The sequence below is a fragment of the Terrapene carolina genome, unplaced genomic scaffold (genome assembly GCF_002925995.2).
Source record: "Terrapene carolina triunguis isolate 2854851 unplaced genomic scaffold, T_m_triunguis-2.0 Scaffold96, whole genome shotgun sequence".
In the NCBI taxonomy this organism is placed as follows: domain Eukaryota; kingdom Metazoa; phylum Chordata; order Testudines; family Emydidae; genus Terrapene; species Terrapene triunguis.
In genome coordinates, this window is record NW_020664447.1 from 60,752,872 (window position 1) to 60,766,477 (window position 13,606).

At 44.7% G+C, this 13,606-nt stretch overlaps 1 protein-coding gene across 2 annotated transcripts in view; it reads left to right on the forward strand.

Annotated features, from left to right (window-relative positions):
* The window catches only part of TTLL5 (tubulin tyrosine ligase like 5), a 214,163-nt gene that overhangs the window by 6,278 nt on the left and 194,279 nt on the right, over window positions 1-13,606 (forward strand). For both annotated transcript variants that reach the window (XM_029911515.1, XM_029911516.1), the window contains exons 3-8: window positions 2,640-2,722; window positions 3,476-3,582; window positions 4,125-4,255; window positions 4,920-5,002; window positions 7,192-7,261; window positions 7,589-7,673. In XM_029911515.1, coding sequence (XP_029767375.1) covers window positions 2,640-2,722; window positions 3,476-3,582; window positions 4,125-4,255; window positions 4,920-5,002; window positions 7,192-7,261; window positions 7,589-7,673 — 559 coding nt within the window. The remainder of the gene's footprint in view (window positions 1-2,639; window positions 2,723-3,475; window positions 3,583-4,124; window positions 4,256-4,919; window positions 5,003-7,191; window positions 7,262-7,588; window positions 7,674-13,606) is intronic.

Below are 13,606 nucleotides of genomic sequence, written 5' to 3' on the forward strand. Positions count from 1 at the left end.
AGATTGTAATTCATCACTCTATAGTCAAGAAGTTAAAAACACACAAACCTGGGCAGTTTTAGTGGGACGCATCAGAAATTATGCAAGTGCCCCCTGCTGGCCCAACTGCAGCAGTGACAATAACAACAAACCCTATTAACTTCTTGGTCCATCTCCATTATCAAGACTTGCCAGCAGAGAAGTAGATGTAAACAAAAGGAAGTCCTATCTCTTGTGGTATTGGGGCTGGGAAACCAAAGCATTTTAGCTTCAAATAGGGAGAGTAAAAAATCACGTAGAAAGGCAGAGCCCTTGTAAATGGTCAAGAACTGATATCCTTGCACTGGGTTCTGGGAGCATTTCTATTGCCAAGACTCAGGTTGTATGTAAAGAATTAGGAAAAGGCTGAATTCCACTTGGCTTCTTTCACTAAGATGCAGACACTTCCCCCCCTCCTATTGATGATCTAATTTCTTATGTCCAGCCTAGACCGGAATGCTTATGGCCCTTTTGGGTAGGGTAGATAACCTGTGGGGGGAGAACTTTTGACCCATGTAACGTGTGTCAGAGATCAGTGCTTGTATGCTGTAGGTTGGGGTTGCTCTGAGGACCTTATGGTGGTGTGGTGTGGTGTCCTGTTTCATAGTAACTGGACATAGACAAGACTTTTGGGATTCATCTAGTCCAACCTGGCTTGTTCTCAAGGGTTTTGTCCAGTCCAGGTTTAAATGTTTTGAGTGATGAGGCACCTACCCCTTCCCTCTGGAGACCAGTTCTCAGCAGTATGAACAAGTTCCCTGAGATTCAATCTACTTTTCTGCACTTGGTTTACTTCCTTATTCCTAGCTTGAACCAGCCTATGCAATTCCTCAGCCTTATGCTAATTCTTCTGTACCTTGGTTTGTCAATCCATTGTTCCAGCCCCATGATAATTTATTTTCTGTCTCTGAACTCCCTTAAATTAATAGGTCCACATAAATGACATTTTGTCTCCTCTATTCACTAATCTTTTAATTCTGTTAGTTCTTTATTTATAATGCTTCCAATGCTGCTTACCACTCTTGGTTCTGTGATTCTCTGTGGATACTGATTTTTTCTCTCTCAAAATTTGTACTGTTTTACTCCTTCCTGCTCCTTGCATTTGTACAGACTCATTAAAGTCCAATGCTGCTCCCTTTGCTCATGTCTAATTCATTAGATGACTGTATAGTATGGGCATTAGATGACTGCTATGGTGTGAGCATTCAAATTCTGGGACCAGGGCCACATCCACAGCCGTGCATGTTAGTGTGGGGCCTGTGGCATGAACCAAACAGTCTTGGCTACATGGACCTATTTTGAGGTGTGCAGAAGATATTGGGATAACACTCTGGAGTGTTGGAAAAGAGCCTATGAAGAGACCTGTAAAGAAATCGGGTTTGTTGGGAATCAAATATCTGAAAAGTCTGAGAACAAATAGTACCTCTTGTATCATAAGAGACTGGACTGACTAAAGGCAGAAATTTGGCCACTGAGGGATTGGTATAATCCAATGCTGCATCACTGTGTGCTGTTCCACTCAGAGTTGCACAGGGATCTTGTGTAACCCTGTGCTTTGCCAAGTGCTATTGCATCTAGAGACTCATCAGGGATGTAGTATAACTGCAGTGTGCAAAATGCGGCTACTCCAACAAGACCCTACCTCACATCCTGTGTAGATGCCAACATCACTCCGGAGCCTGGCGGCACCGCCACAACGCCATCCAAAACCAGCTGGTGAAAGCCATCCTGCCGTCCCTGGGGAAGATCACCGTAGACTCTGCCATCCCCAGGACAGACAGCCGACTGCAATCCAAAATCGTCATGACCAACGTGGAAAAGGAGGTCCTCATGGTGGACGCAACGGTGCCATTTGAAAACAGGTCACCGGCCTTCCATGAGGCCCGAGCTCGGAAGGTGCTGAAATACACCCTGCTGGCCGACGCCCTGAGAGCCCAGGGCTACGAGGTCCAGATTCACGCCCTAGTCATGGAGGCCTTGGGGGGCGTGGGACCCCCCCACAACGAGCCAGTGCTAAGAGCCTGCGGAGTCAGTCGGCGCTACGCCCAGCTCATGAGACCGCTCATGGTGTCCGACACCATCAGGTGGTCCAGAGACATCTACACAGAGCACATCACGGGACATTTTCCGTATCCGGTTGAGTAATCGAGAACGCCGGTCAGGGAAATAACCCACTTCCTCCCCTGACAAACCAAGGGATGCACCCCACCCATGTACTTATTCACTACACCAATACTGACTTGGACTCTAAATACATTCTATGGGTGGCGTATCTGAGATCACTTATCCACTGATGTTTTAAAAACTCCCACACCCCAGTCTGGGTCTATGCTGGTTATGTTATATGTATGGATCCTGTGAACTTTGTAACCGATGCTTGTAATCACTCATAACTTGAGCCTGACCCCAGATGTACAGGACCTTCCCTCTTAACTTGTGTAAATTTGATTTTAAACATTAGCTTTAATAAAATTTATAACTTCAGTGTGCAAAGTGCAATGGCACTCTTCTCCCTTTTGAAGCGGTGCAGGGTTCATGTATTTTGCTTTGCTATTGTTGGGTGCTCAGGCTGTCGGTACCTCAGCTGCTGTCACTAACTCCATCTCTTGCCTTCTTCACAGAGCGCTATCGCTTGTCCTATAAGATTGTGAAAACAGACAGCCGCCTGGTGCGCAGCATTCTGACTGCCCATGGATTCCACGAGGTGTGTGCACCAGATCTCAAGGATATTGAGAGCCACTGAGTTTGGACACGTGCTGCGAAGGTTGAAATTCTGGGCTTCTTTCTGAATCAGGATATAGCACATGAACCTGGGCCTGTGGTGCTTTTAACCTTCAGCCAATCTATCAGGGAACACTGCACAATTCTACCATCTGCAGGGGTGCTCTTTGTTCTCTCATTGTAAACCCAGTTTTTGAAGTATCCTTAGCTGGAAGAATACAGGTTGATTTGTTTTTGTTTTAATTTCTACCCCCCTCCCCCCGACTTTTGGAGCCTCATTTCACACCCTAAGGTAGCAGGCAGGAGCGTGTGTGGTGATGCCTTATAATGCTTATCATTCTCTAGCACCTATCTGGTTCTATATCAGCACCCTGTGTACAGTCAAGGATATTTCAGTAGGTACCTGTGAGTGTTGAGTTCTTTTGTTTAAGAGACAGATTAGGGTTCAGTCTCCCAGGACTGTTGAGGGACTTCAGAATGCTTTATAAATGGATTTAGACTGCCTATGAAAATAGGTTTTTCCTAACAGCTGTGTCTAGGGTTGGGATGTGACAGCTATTTAATAGCTCCTAGCAAAACTGTGCAACATCTTGGGTTAAGAATATCACAAATTGTAGTGGGACCAATCCATGAGGCTAGAAACTTCCCATGTCCCTCAAAGTAGAGGGCAGAGTGCTTAGTTACTAGTGGTAGTATGGTCTGTCTCATCTGCTCCTTGGCTTTGTCCCATCCTCAGGTACACCCCAACAGTAGTGATTATAACCTCATGTGGACGGGATCCCACCTGAAGCCCTACCTGCTGCGCACCCTCTCAGATATTCAGAAAGTCAACCACTTCCCCAGGTAAGAGCTTTGCTGAACAAATTCACTAGTGTCTGGAGGGGACTGAAGATCAATGTCTCTAAGTAACGTGTGGGGTGGGTGATGCACAGGTCCCAGAACATCTGGACTGAGCCACACATTCTATCTCCCATTCCTATCTGGTAATAGGAAGATGGTACTTGGGTTTAGTGCCCTTGCCTTTCTAGCCCAGGTATGGGGCATCTCATTTTATTTGGTGCACAATTGAAGGGGGTTGGGTGGGTTCTTTGTAGGTCCTGGTAGATGTTTGTCCATGTCACTAAAACTACAGTTCTGGTCAGTCTCTGCCTTGGGAGGCCTATGACAGGAATAGCATGAGGTGCTGCAGATGAGGATTGAGGGGTATTGGCAAAGCTAAAGGGAGACCCTGGACTGGAATAGAAGGGGATGCTGCAGGTTGGGATTGAGGTTTCTCTGGTAGAGCTGAGAGCCCTAGTAACTAAACCCTCAGTGTTAGGACACTGGTGTGGGTTGCTGAGGGATGCTTCATGGAGAAGACAAAGCTGCTGCTTTTGTAATTTCAGGTCCTATGAACTGACCCGTAAAGACAGGTTGTACAAGAACGTTAGTCGCATGCAGTACACCCACGGGTTCAAGACATTCCACATCTTACCTCAGACCTTCATCCTGCCAGCAGAGTACCAGGAGTTCTGCAGTAAGTGACTGGCTGGCAATGCCCAGCCCCTGAACAGCAGCCAGGGAGTAAGTAGGTGTATGTGGGGGATTGTGCTTATCCAGTTTTTCCCTTGGGCCCCTGAGAGAAACAACTCAGCTTGTGATCTGAACAACAAAATTGCAGGGAAGGGAGGCTAGAATAACACTATTGGAAACAGTTTTTTTTTTTTTGGCTTGTTTATATCATCCCTGTCCTATGAGTGTTGCTTACCCCATGCCTGGGTGAGTCCATAGCCTCAATGTGAGAGCTGAGCCCTTCAGCATTATCAGCTGCAGATGAAAGAAATCCTAGTGCTTGAGGGCTAATGGGTCTGAGCATCAGAAGGCTTATCCTTAAGAATTGCCGTAGGCCAACACCATAGCATCTCTGGCCAACATCTGGGAATGCTAGCGGGAGGGGGAAGCACCAGGAGGAATATCAGACTGAGAAGAGAAGCCAGTGTCTAGTTTAAGTGATAAGACTTACTGAGGGCATTTGGGGCTTTCTGACACCATAGGGAAAAGCAGGACAAGTGAAGGAATTGTCCACATTTATGCTAGAACTGTTAGACGCTCTGTAAGAGTTCCCATTGTGGGGAACGCCCTGGCAGCCCTTGCAAAAAGTTGGAAGACTTTTCAGATTCATGCTTCTCTCTCTTGACTAGGTTCTTATTCAAAGGACAGGGGTCCCTGGATAGTGAAACCTGTGGCCTCTTCCAGGGGGCGAGGTGTCTACCTGATCAACAATGTAAGTGTTCAGGAGAATGCTGACCTTCCCCAGATAATGCTGCATTCCATTCCCTCCCATTTTCACCCTTTGGCAAGTGCCATGGTAATCTCACCAGCAGATGGCACTGCTGTCAGTTTCAGCACCATTATGTATCTGGTAGGTGATCAGCACCCCCAAGCAGCTGGCATGCCCCACAGCATCCTATTTTTCCATGATTCATGTCCTGCAACACATGCCTTTTAAGTCTCAGATGCAGCAGTAACCAGAAGACTGTTCCTGATGCAATATGAATAGCTGTGCAGCTGCATCCTGGGCTTCCCTAATGGTGAAGGCTGCCTTGGGGAAAAAAGCTGTAGGAGTGGGGCCCCCAGGCTGTCCGTCTGACATGGAGAGCTGGATCCTATATTCATCATTGTACATCTTACCTTCACTGGCCCTGAGTTGTCTTCTCCCATGGCTATTTGATTGCCCCAATTAGTTGAGTAACTTTCAACAAAGTGAAATCCCCCAGTGGTAGGGAGAGGCCTTTGTTCTGTGTTCTGGATACAGAGGGCTCTGGGATTCATGGTGCCAGGCCTCTCTTGAGGGCTGATGCTCTGAGCACAATGTGCTGGCTGTAATAGTTGCCTTGCCCTTTGCATGCTGTGCAGAGAATCCGTTTCTCACTAGTGGCAATTGAGTCTCAACTGGAGCCAAGAGGGGTTGAGGGGATTCTGAGCCTTAAGGACTAATGGGACAAATGTTCCTGGCATACTACCAAGCTGGTTGCTGAGTCACTGTGTTCATTTACTCCCTCCTCTGTCCCTGCAGCGAAGGGGCCAGGTTGCCTCATCTGTCCTCTACCTGGATTCTTTCCCATGGAATAAGGGAGCAGCTAGCCAAGTGCATGAAGTAACTCTTTCCAGAGCTGCACTCAGCTTTGCTCTTTGTTTGAAGGAGAGGGAGTGCATGCTCAAGTGATGGGAAGGTAGCCATGAACTGAGGAAAGGGCCCTCCTGGGATCTCTCTCTCTGTATCTATTCCAGCAGTATGTCAGCTAGTTTGGCCCAAAGATTTCCCTTTTCTTAGTGTGACCTCCACACAGGGAGTGTTTTCTAGAATCTATTCATGGAAAGTGTTTTTAAAAAATAAAAATCCTCAACTATTTCTCTGATTCAGAGTAAAACACGCTGCCATTTTTGTCTCATACCAAGAGAGCCTGAGCTCTCTCTGATTCTTTAGTTAGCCTAGATTTCCCTTGGCCTGAACAGGAGCAATGTGGATCTCCAGACACAAGTGAATGAAAGACAGGGAGGTGGATTAGATTTGGCTCCTTCACAAACTGGGACAAGAATCTGTTAACTAATCTGAACCATTTTTAGTGGCAAGGGGCAGAAAGAGGGATTTACAGACAGTGAAGAGTGAGTCTCCTGAAGAGGTTGCTTCCTGCAAGCTACACCGCTTCCCTTCCCAATCAGTGACCTGTGCCTGTGATGCTGAAAAGTGTATTTGTCATAGAGCTATAATGGGGAGCTTCCTATCGTGAGCTCCATGTCAGTACAGCAGCCTCACTGCTGTCTGACACTGGGATAAGGGGAGCTCAGCTAGGCAGGGTGAGTAGTTGGGTAACAGCCCTGGAGCTGGCCACAGAGATTGAAGATGTGAGGCGGTCATCTCCCCCACTCTTGGCTCTCTCCTTCCATATGCTGGAGACCCTCGAAATTAAGATCTTGGCACAGGATTTAGTCCTTCTATTCCTGGATCTCCACCAATAGCCAGTCCTGGATGCCTGAGAAGAAAGCAAGCCCTCTAATCCTGTGCTTGGTCAATATATCTAACATCAATCACAGTAGTAGGGAGTCAATGTGACTGTCATTTCTGAGACTTTCAGCCCCTAACCTGTTGTGTATAATTGCTGTGTAGCTGTTAAATAGCTTTTGAGACCAATTCAGGAGGACACTTATGTGTGTGATTTTTAAATTTATATATTATGTGTAAAGCACTTTGGGAGCTCTGGGGTGGCAGGTTCTTTGGAAATGTAATAACACCCTGATTAAGCTTCTGATCAGGGTCTAATTACCCTAAATACCCTGTTACTGGCCAGGCTTTCCCCTAGCAGCAGCTGCAACAGCACAGAGTGACTTTACAATGGAAAGGTTCTTAGTAAAATCAGCCCTTGGATTCGTGGTTTCCTCACTCTTGGTCTGATGCTGTGTCTTGTTCTGTAGCCAAACCAGATTTCCCTGGAAGAGAATATCCTGGTGTCCCGCTACATCAACAACCCCCTGCTCATAGATGGTGAGTGTGTAGGAATTGACTTCTTCCTCTGAGTTTCCTGACCGGATGGTCTCAGTAGCCTATGTATAGCTATTTGGGCTGCCACGCCTTCTTTGATAGGTAAATCTCTCCAGCACCGTAGAACTATGGTTGGGGGGTGGGGGTGGAAGAGATTCTTCAAACCCAGGCTCTGAACATCAAGTCAGCAGAAGCTGATAGACTCTGCTGTCTATTTTACACCTCCATCGCTCTCAGAAGGGTCTGTTGCTTCCCCCCTCAGCTGGGTTCAGATTCTAGTGGCTCTTGGGAAGTATTTGTGGTCACTGATTCCTGCTAATCCTCTTCCAGATTTCAAATTCGATGTGCGCCTGTATGTACTGGTGACGTCCTATGATCCACTTGTTGCCTACCTCTACGAGGAAGGACTAGCCAGGTAGGATGCACACCCCTTCCCTCAAGGCAGTTGAACCTGAAGCTCTAGGATCAAGAGAGCTTCTCCCTACCCTTGCCATGTTCATCTTTGATTCAGAGGCATGCCTCAAAGTTTTAGTTGTAGGTATTTAGTGATGCTGGTGTGTTTTGTTTCCCCCACCCCCATGCCTTAGACTGCATTAGAGTAACTGATTTTAATGACGTGGTTATGGGAGGGAAAAAGCCTTGATAAAGCAAATTCTTGGAGTGATTGTCCACACAAATTCCATTTTTGGTGCACCTGCACCCCACGCACTTGATCAGATTCTTTTTGGCTAGTGTCAATTGGGGCCATGCCTGGTCCCTAGGTACCCTTCCCCCAACTACCCCCAGGCAAAGTGGACCCAACCATTTCTCAGTTCCTTCTTGCTATCTGTGGAGCCCCAGCACTGTCTGCTTCTCTTGAGCCGTCTGATTCACCTTCGATTTTAGGATTAGCTCATTTGTGAGCAAGAATTAGTTGTTTCCTTTTGCCAGTTGGTGCATGTAAGAATATAAGAGGCCATACTGGGTCAGACCAAAGGTCCATCCAGCCCAGTATCCTGTCTACCGACAGTGGCCAATGCCAGGTGCCCCAGAGGGAGTGAACCTAACAGGTAATGATCAAGTGTTCGGTCTTCTGCCATCCATCTCCACCCTCTGACAGAGGCTAGGGACACCATTCCTTACCCATCCTGGCTAATAGCTATTAATGGACTTAACCTCCATGAATTTATCTAGTTCTCCTTTAAACCCTGTTATAGTCCTAGCCTTCACTGTGTGAAGATGAACTTCCTTTTATTTGTTTTAAACCTGCTGCCCATTAATTTCATTTGGTGGCCCTAGTTCTTATTATGGGAACAAGTAAATAACTTTTCCTTATTCAATTTCTCCACACCACTCATGATTTTATATACCTCTATCATATCCCTCCTTAGTCTCCTCTTTTCCCAGCTGAAAAGTCCTAGCCTCTTTAATCTCTCCTCATATGGGACCCATTCCAAACTCCTAATCATTTTAGTTGCCCTTCTCTGAATTTTTCTAATGCCAGTATATCTTTTTTGAGATGAGGAGACCACATCTGTACGCAGTATTCAAGATGTGGGCATACCATGGTTCTATATAAGGGCAATAAGATATTCTCTGTCTTATTTTCTATCCTTTTTTTTAATGATTCCTAATATCCTGTTTGCTTTTTTGACTGCTGCTACACACTGCATGGACGTCTTCAGAGAACTATCCACGATGACTCCAAGATCTCTTTCCTGCTTCGTTGTAACTAAATTAGCCCCCATCATGTTGTATGTATAGTTGGGGTTATTTTTTCCAATGTGCATTACTTTACATTTATCTGCATTAAATTTCATTTGCCATGTTGTTGCCTAATCACTTAGTTTTGCGAGATCTTTTTAAGTTCTTCACAGTCTGCTTTGGTCTTAACTATCTTGAGCAGTTTAGTATCATCTGCAAACTTTGTCACCTCACTGTTTACCCCTTTCTTGAGATCATTTATGAATAAGTTGAATAGGATTGGTCCTAGGACTGACCCTTGGGGAACACCACTAGTTTTCCCTCTCCATTCTGAAAATTTACCATTTATTCCTACCCTTTGTTCCCTGTCTTTTAACCAGTTCTCAATCCATGAAAGGATCTTCCCTCTTATCCCAAGACAACTTAATTTACGTAAGAGCCTTTGGTGAGGGACCTTGTAAAAGGCTTTCTGGAAAGTACACTATGTCCACTGGATCCCCCTTGTCCACATGTTTGTTGACCTCTTCAAAGAACTCTAATAGATTAGTAAGACATGATTTCCCTTTACAGAAACCATGTTGACTTTTGCCCAACAATTTATGTTCTTGTATGTGTGACAATTTTATTCTTTACTATTGTTTCAACTAATTTGCCCGGTACTGACGTTAGATTTACTGGTCTGTAATTGCCGGGATCACCTCTAGAGCCCTTTTTAAATATTGGCGTTACATTAGCTATCTTCCAGTCATTGGGTACAGAAGCTGATTTTAAAGGACAGGTTACAAACCATAGTTAATAGTTCTGCAATTTCACATTTGAGTTCTTTCAGAACTCTTGGATGAATGCCATCTGGTCCCGGTGACTTGTTACTATTAAGTTTATCAATTAATTCCAAAACCTCCTCTAGTGACACTTCAATCTGTGACAATTCCTCAGGTTTGTCACCTACAAAGGACGGCTCAGGTTTGGGAATCTCCCTAACATCCTCAGCTGTGAAGACTGAAGCAAAGAATTCATGTAGTTTCTCCGCAATGACTTTATCATTTTTAAGTGCTCCTTTTGTATCTCAATCATTCAGGGGCCCCACTGGTTGTTTACAGGCTTTCTGCTTCTAGTGTACTTAAAAACATTTTGTTGTTACCTTTTGAGTTTTTGGCTAGCTGTTCTTCAAACTCCTTTTTGGCTTTTCTTATTACATTTTTACACTTAGTTTGGCAGTGTTTATGCTCCTTTCCATTTATCTCACTAGGGTTTGACTTCCACTTTTAAAAAGATGCCTTTTTATCTCACTGCATCCTTTACATGGTTGTTAAGCCACGGTGGCTTTTTTAGTTTTTACTGTTTTTTGTTTTTTGTTGTTTTTTTTTAATTTGGGGTATACATTTAAGTTGGGCCTCTATTATGGTGTCTTTGAAAAGTGTCCATGCAGCTTGCAGGGATTTCACTCTAGTCACTGTACCTTTTTAATTTCTGTTTAACTAACCTCATTTTTTGCATAGTTCTCCTTTTTGAAATTAAACGCCACAGTGTTGGGCTGTTGAGGTGTTCTTCCCACCACAGGAATGTTAAATGTTATATTATGGTCACGATTTCCAAGTGGTCCTGTTAGTTACCTCTTGGACCAGATCCTGCACTCCACTCAGGACTAAATCGATAATTGCCTCTCCCCTTGTGGGTTCCTGTACCAGCTGCTCCAAGAAGCAGTCATTTAAATTACCGAGAAATTTTGTCTCTGCATTTCTTCCTGAGGTGACGTACCCAGTCAATATGGGGATAATTGAAATCCCCCACTATTGAGTTCTTTATTTTGATAGCCTCTCTAATCTCCCTTAGCATTTCATTGTCACTATCACTGTCCTGTTCAGGTGGTCGTTAATAGATCCCTACTGTTATATTCTTAGAAGAGTATGGAATTGCTGTCCATAGAGATTCTATGGAACATGTGGATTCATTTAAGATTTACTTCATTTGATTTCTACATTTTCTTTCACATATAGTGCCACCTTTCCCCCTTCCCCCCCGCACAATCTGTTCTGTTCTTCCGATATTATTTTGTACCCCAGAATGATTGTGCCCCATTGATTTGTTCTCACTCCACCAGGTCTCTGTGATGCCTATTATATCAATATCCTCCTTTAACACAAGGTACTCTAGTTCACCCATCTTATTATTTAGACTTCTAGCATTTGTGTACAAGCACTTTAAAAACTTGTCACTGTTTGTCTGCTCTCTTCTAATGTGTCAGATTCTTTTTTATGTGAATGTTTCTCGTCTGATCTGGCCCATACTTTATCCTCTTCCATCCTCTCCTCCTGACTAAAACCTAGAGAATCTCTATCAATAGACTCTCCTCTAAGAGAAGTCTCTGTCCGATCCACGTGCTCCTCTGCAGCAATCGGCTGTACGTGTATATTATTTAAAAAAGGCAACAAGAAATATTGTGGATTTTGTCACTTAAGCTTAATTCCACCCCCCCAGCTGCTCTTAATGCCTACCCCATATAGGGGTTTTTAGATGGTGGCAAAGGCTAAAGTCGCCAAGGTTTAAGACCTGTCCCTTGTGTGACAGTCGATCAGTGATGGATGCTGTCCGTGCCCGATGTGCCTTAGGGAAGGACACATTGTGGAATGTTGTTCTGTGTGGTGTTTACTTCTCCAGGTGTACCCAGACAGTGAGTGACTGAGGTGAGGCTGAAGTTTTTCCTGCTGGAGAAGTCAGTGCAGGTTTCCTCAGACTCTGGAATACCTTCAGAGAAGCCTCAATGTGTGGGTCTGTCCATCTCCCTCAGTTGCACTCCCAGGCCACTTCCTCTGAAAGGCCTCATTTGTCTACCAGTACATCAGCATTGATGTCTGGTAGAGGCAGGAAGGAGCATTGTTCTAGAGATGACCCCAGACACAGGTTGGGCCTCCTGCTGGTGCCAGGGAAGGGAAATCATCCCCTCATCTTCCTTCTCCCCTCTGGATCGCTCAGGGGAAGTCAGAGAAAATCTAGATATTCAGTTACAGGAGCTAAGAACACATCGTCACAGGGAGCTCTCGTCCTGGTATCATTGATGTGCCCTTCTCCCCACTCTCCTTCCTGCACTGATCATACTGGATCCCCTGGGATATTCAGCCCTATTTCTGAAAGCCAGCATTCCCACTGTATCCAGAGCTAGGTCTCCCTCACTGAAGAGACACAAATTCAGTTTCCACAGATGAGTTGAGCTCTACAGCTGCTGAAGAGGCAAGAGGAGAAGAATGGAGAAGAACCACATTCTCCTGAGCAGGAGCATCAAATCCCAGCTCCAATGTTGTCCTGCCCTGATGAGGCAGTGACCATACCTTCACTGGCTTCAGAGGATTAATTCATTGTCTTCCAGGACCTGATAAAACAGATGGCTGATACCCTGTTTGTCCCTCTAGAGACTGTAGAAGAGAATCATAGAAATGTAAGCCTAGAAGGATCTCGATAGGTCCTAGTCAAGTCACCTGCCCTGAGGCAGGACTAAGTAAACTCTTGGATATACTTGATCTAACTTGAGGAAAGTTGGCTGTGCCAGTCAGCAATGGTCTGCTGTAACATGCCAGATGGATGTTGCAGACACCAGCTTATGTCTACTAATTTCAAGAAAGCAGACAGAAGATATGCCTCTGAATATTTTTATTAGCATCCCATACCTGGCACTCTTGTGGTACAAGCTGTATCGGAGAGAACAAAACAGTAAGTCCTACAAAATACCCAGGTGAGAGGACCCCACAAAAGCTCAACCTTGTTGGTTGAAAGCCTACAAATGCAAGAAGCAAACTACCAAGCACTACTCCCACAATAAGTTTTTTTTGAACTTGGACAACTATCCAATTTGATGGATAGATTACCCAAGAAGCATTAGGAGGAACCACAATCTCTTATGGCTGATGGCCAATTAACTGCTTGAACATCTCTGCAGGCTGCATTGAATGTGTCTGACAAGAGGTGCAAACAATGGCCATCCTAATATCCATGAAGAGGTCATCATAGCTTCAGCCCTCAAGGATCCCAAGGGAGGTCTAAGCAGTAATAGAGAGCTTCCTTCAAATGGGAGGTCATCTATTTAGCAGTGGCACTGATAAGGCACTACATACTTGGAAGGTTTCCAGGCAACTCTATGCTCTTTGGGACTCTGTCCCATCCCCTAAAACAGTGTCTCTTAACCTTTCGAGACTACTGGATCCCTTTCAGGAGTCTGATTTTTGTCTTGCATACCCTAAGTTTCACCTCACTTAAACTACTTGCTTATAAAATCTCTTATAAAAAGACAAAAGTTTCACAGCACACTATTACTGAAAAATTGCTTACTTCTCATTTTTACCATATAATTATAAAATAAACCAATTGGAATATAAAATATTGTACATACTTTTCACTGTATAGTGTATATAGAGCCAGTATAAATAAGCCATTGTCTGCATGAAATTTTAGTTTGTACTGACTTCGCTAGTGTTTTCTATGTAGCCTGTTGTAAAACTAGGCAAATATCTAGAGGAGTTGTTGTACTCCCTGGGAAAACCTCTGCATACACCCAGGCATATGCATACCCTGGTTGAGAACCACTGCCCTAAAAGAAAGCAATGCAAGCAACAGCCATACCTCAGGAAGTGTTTCTCAATGCAGTATTATTGCCAATCTCCATGATTTGTCTGA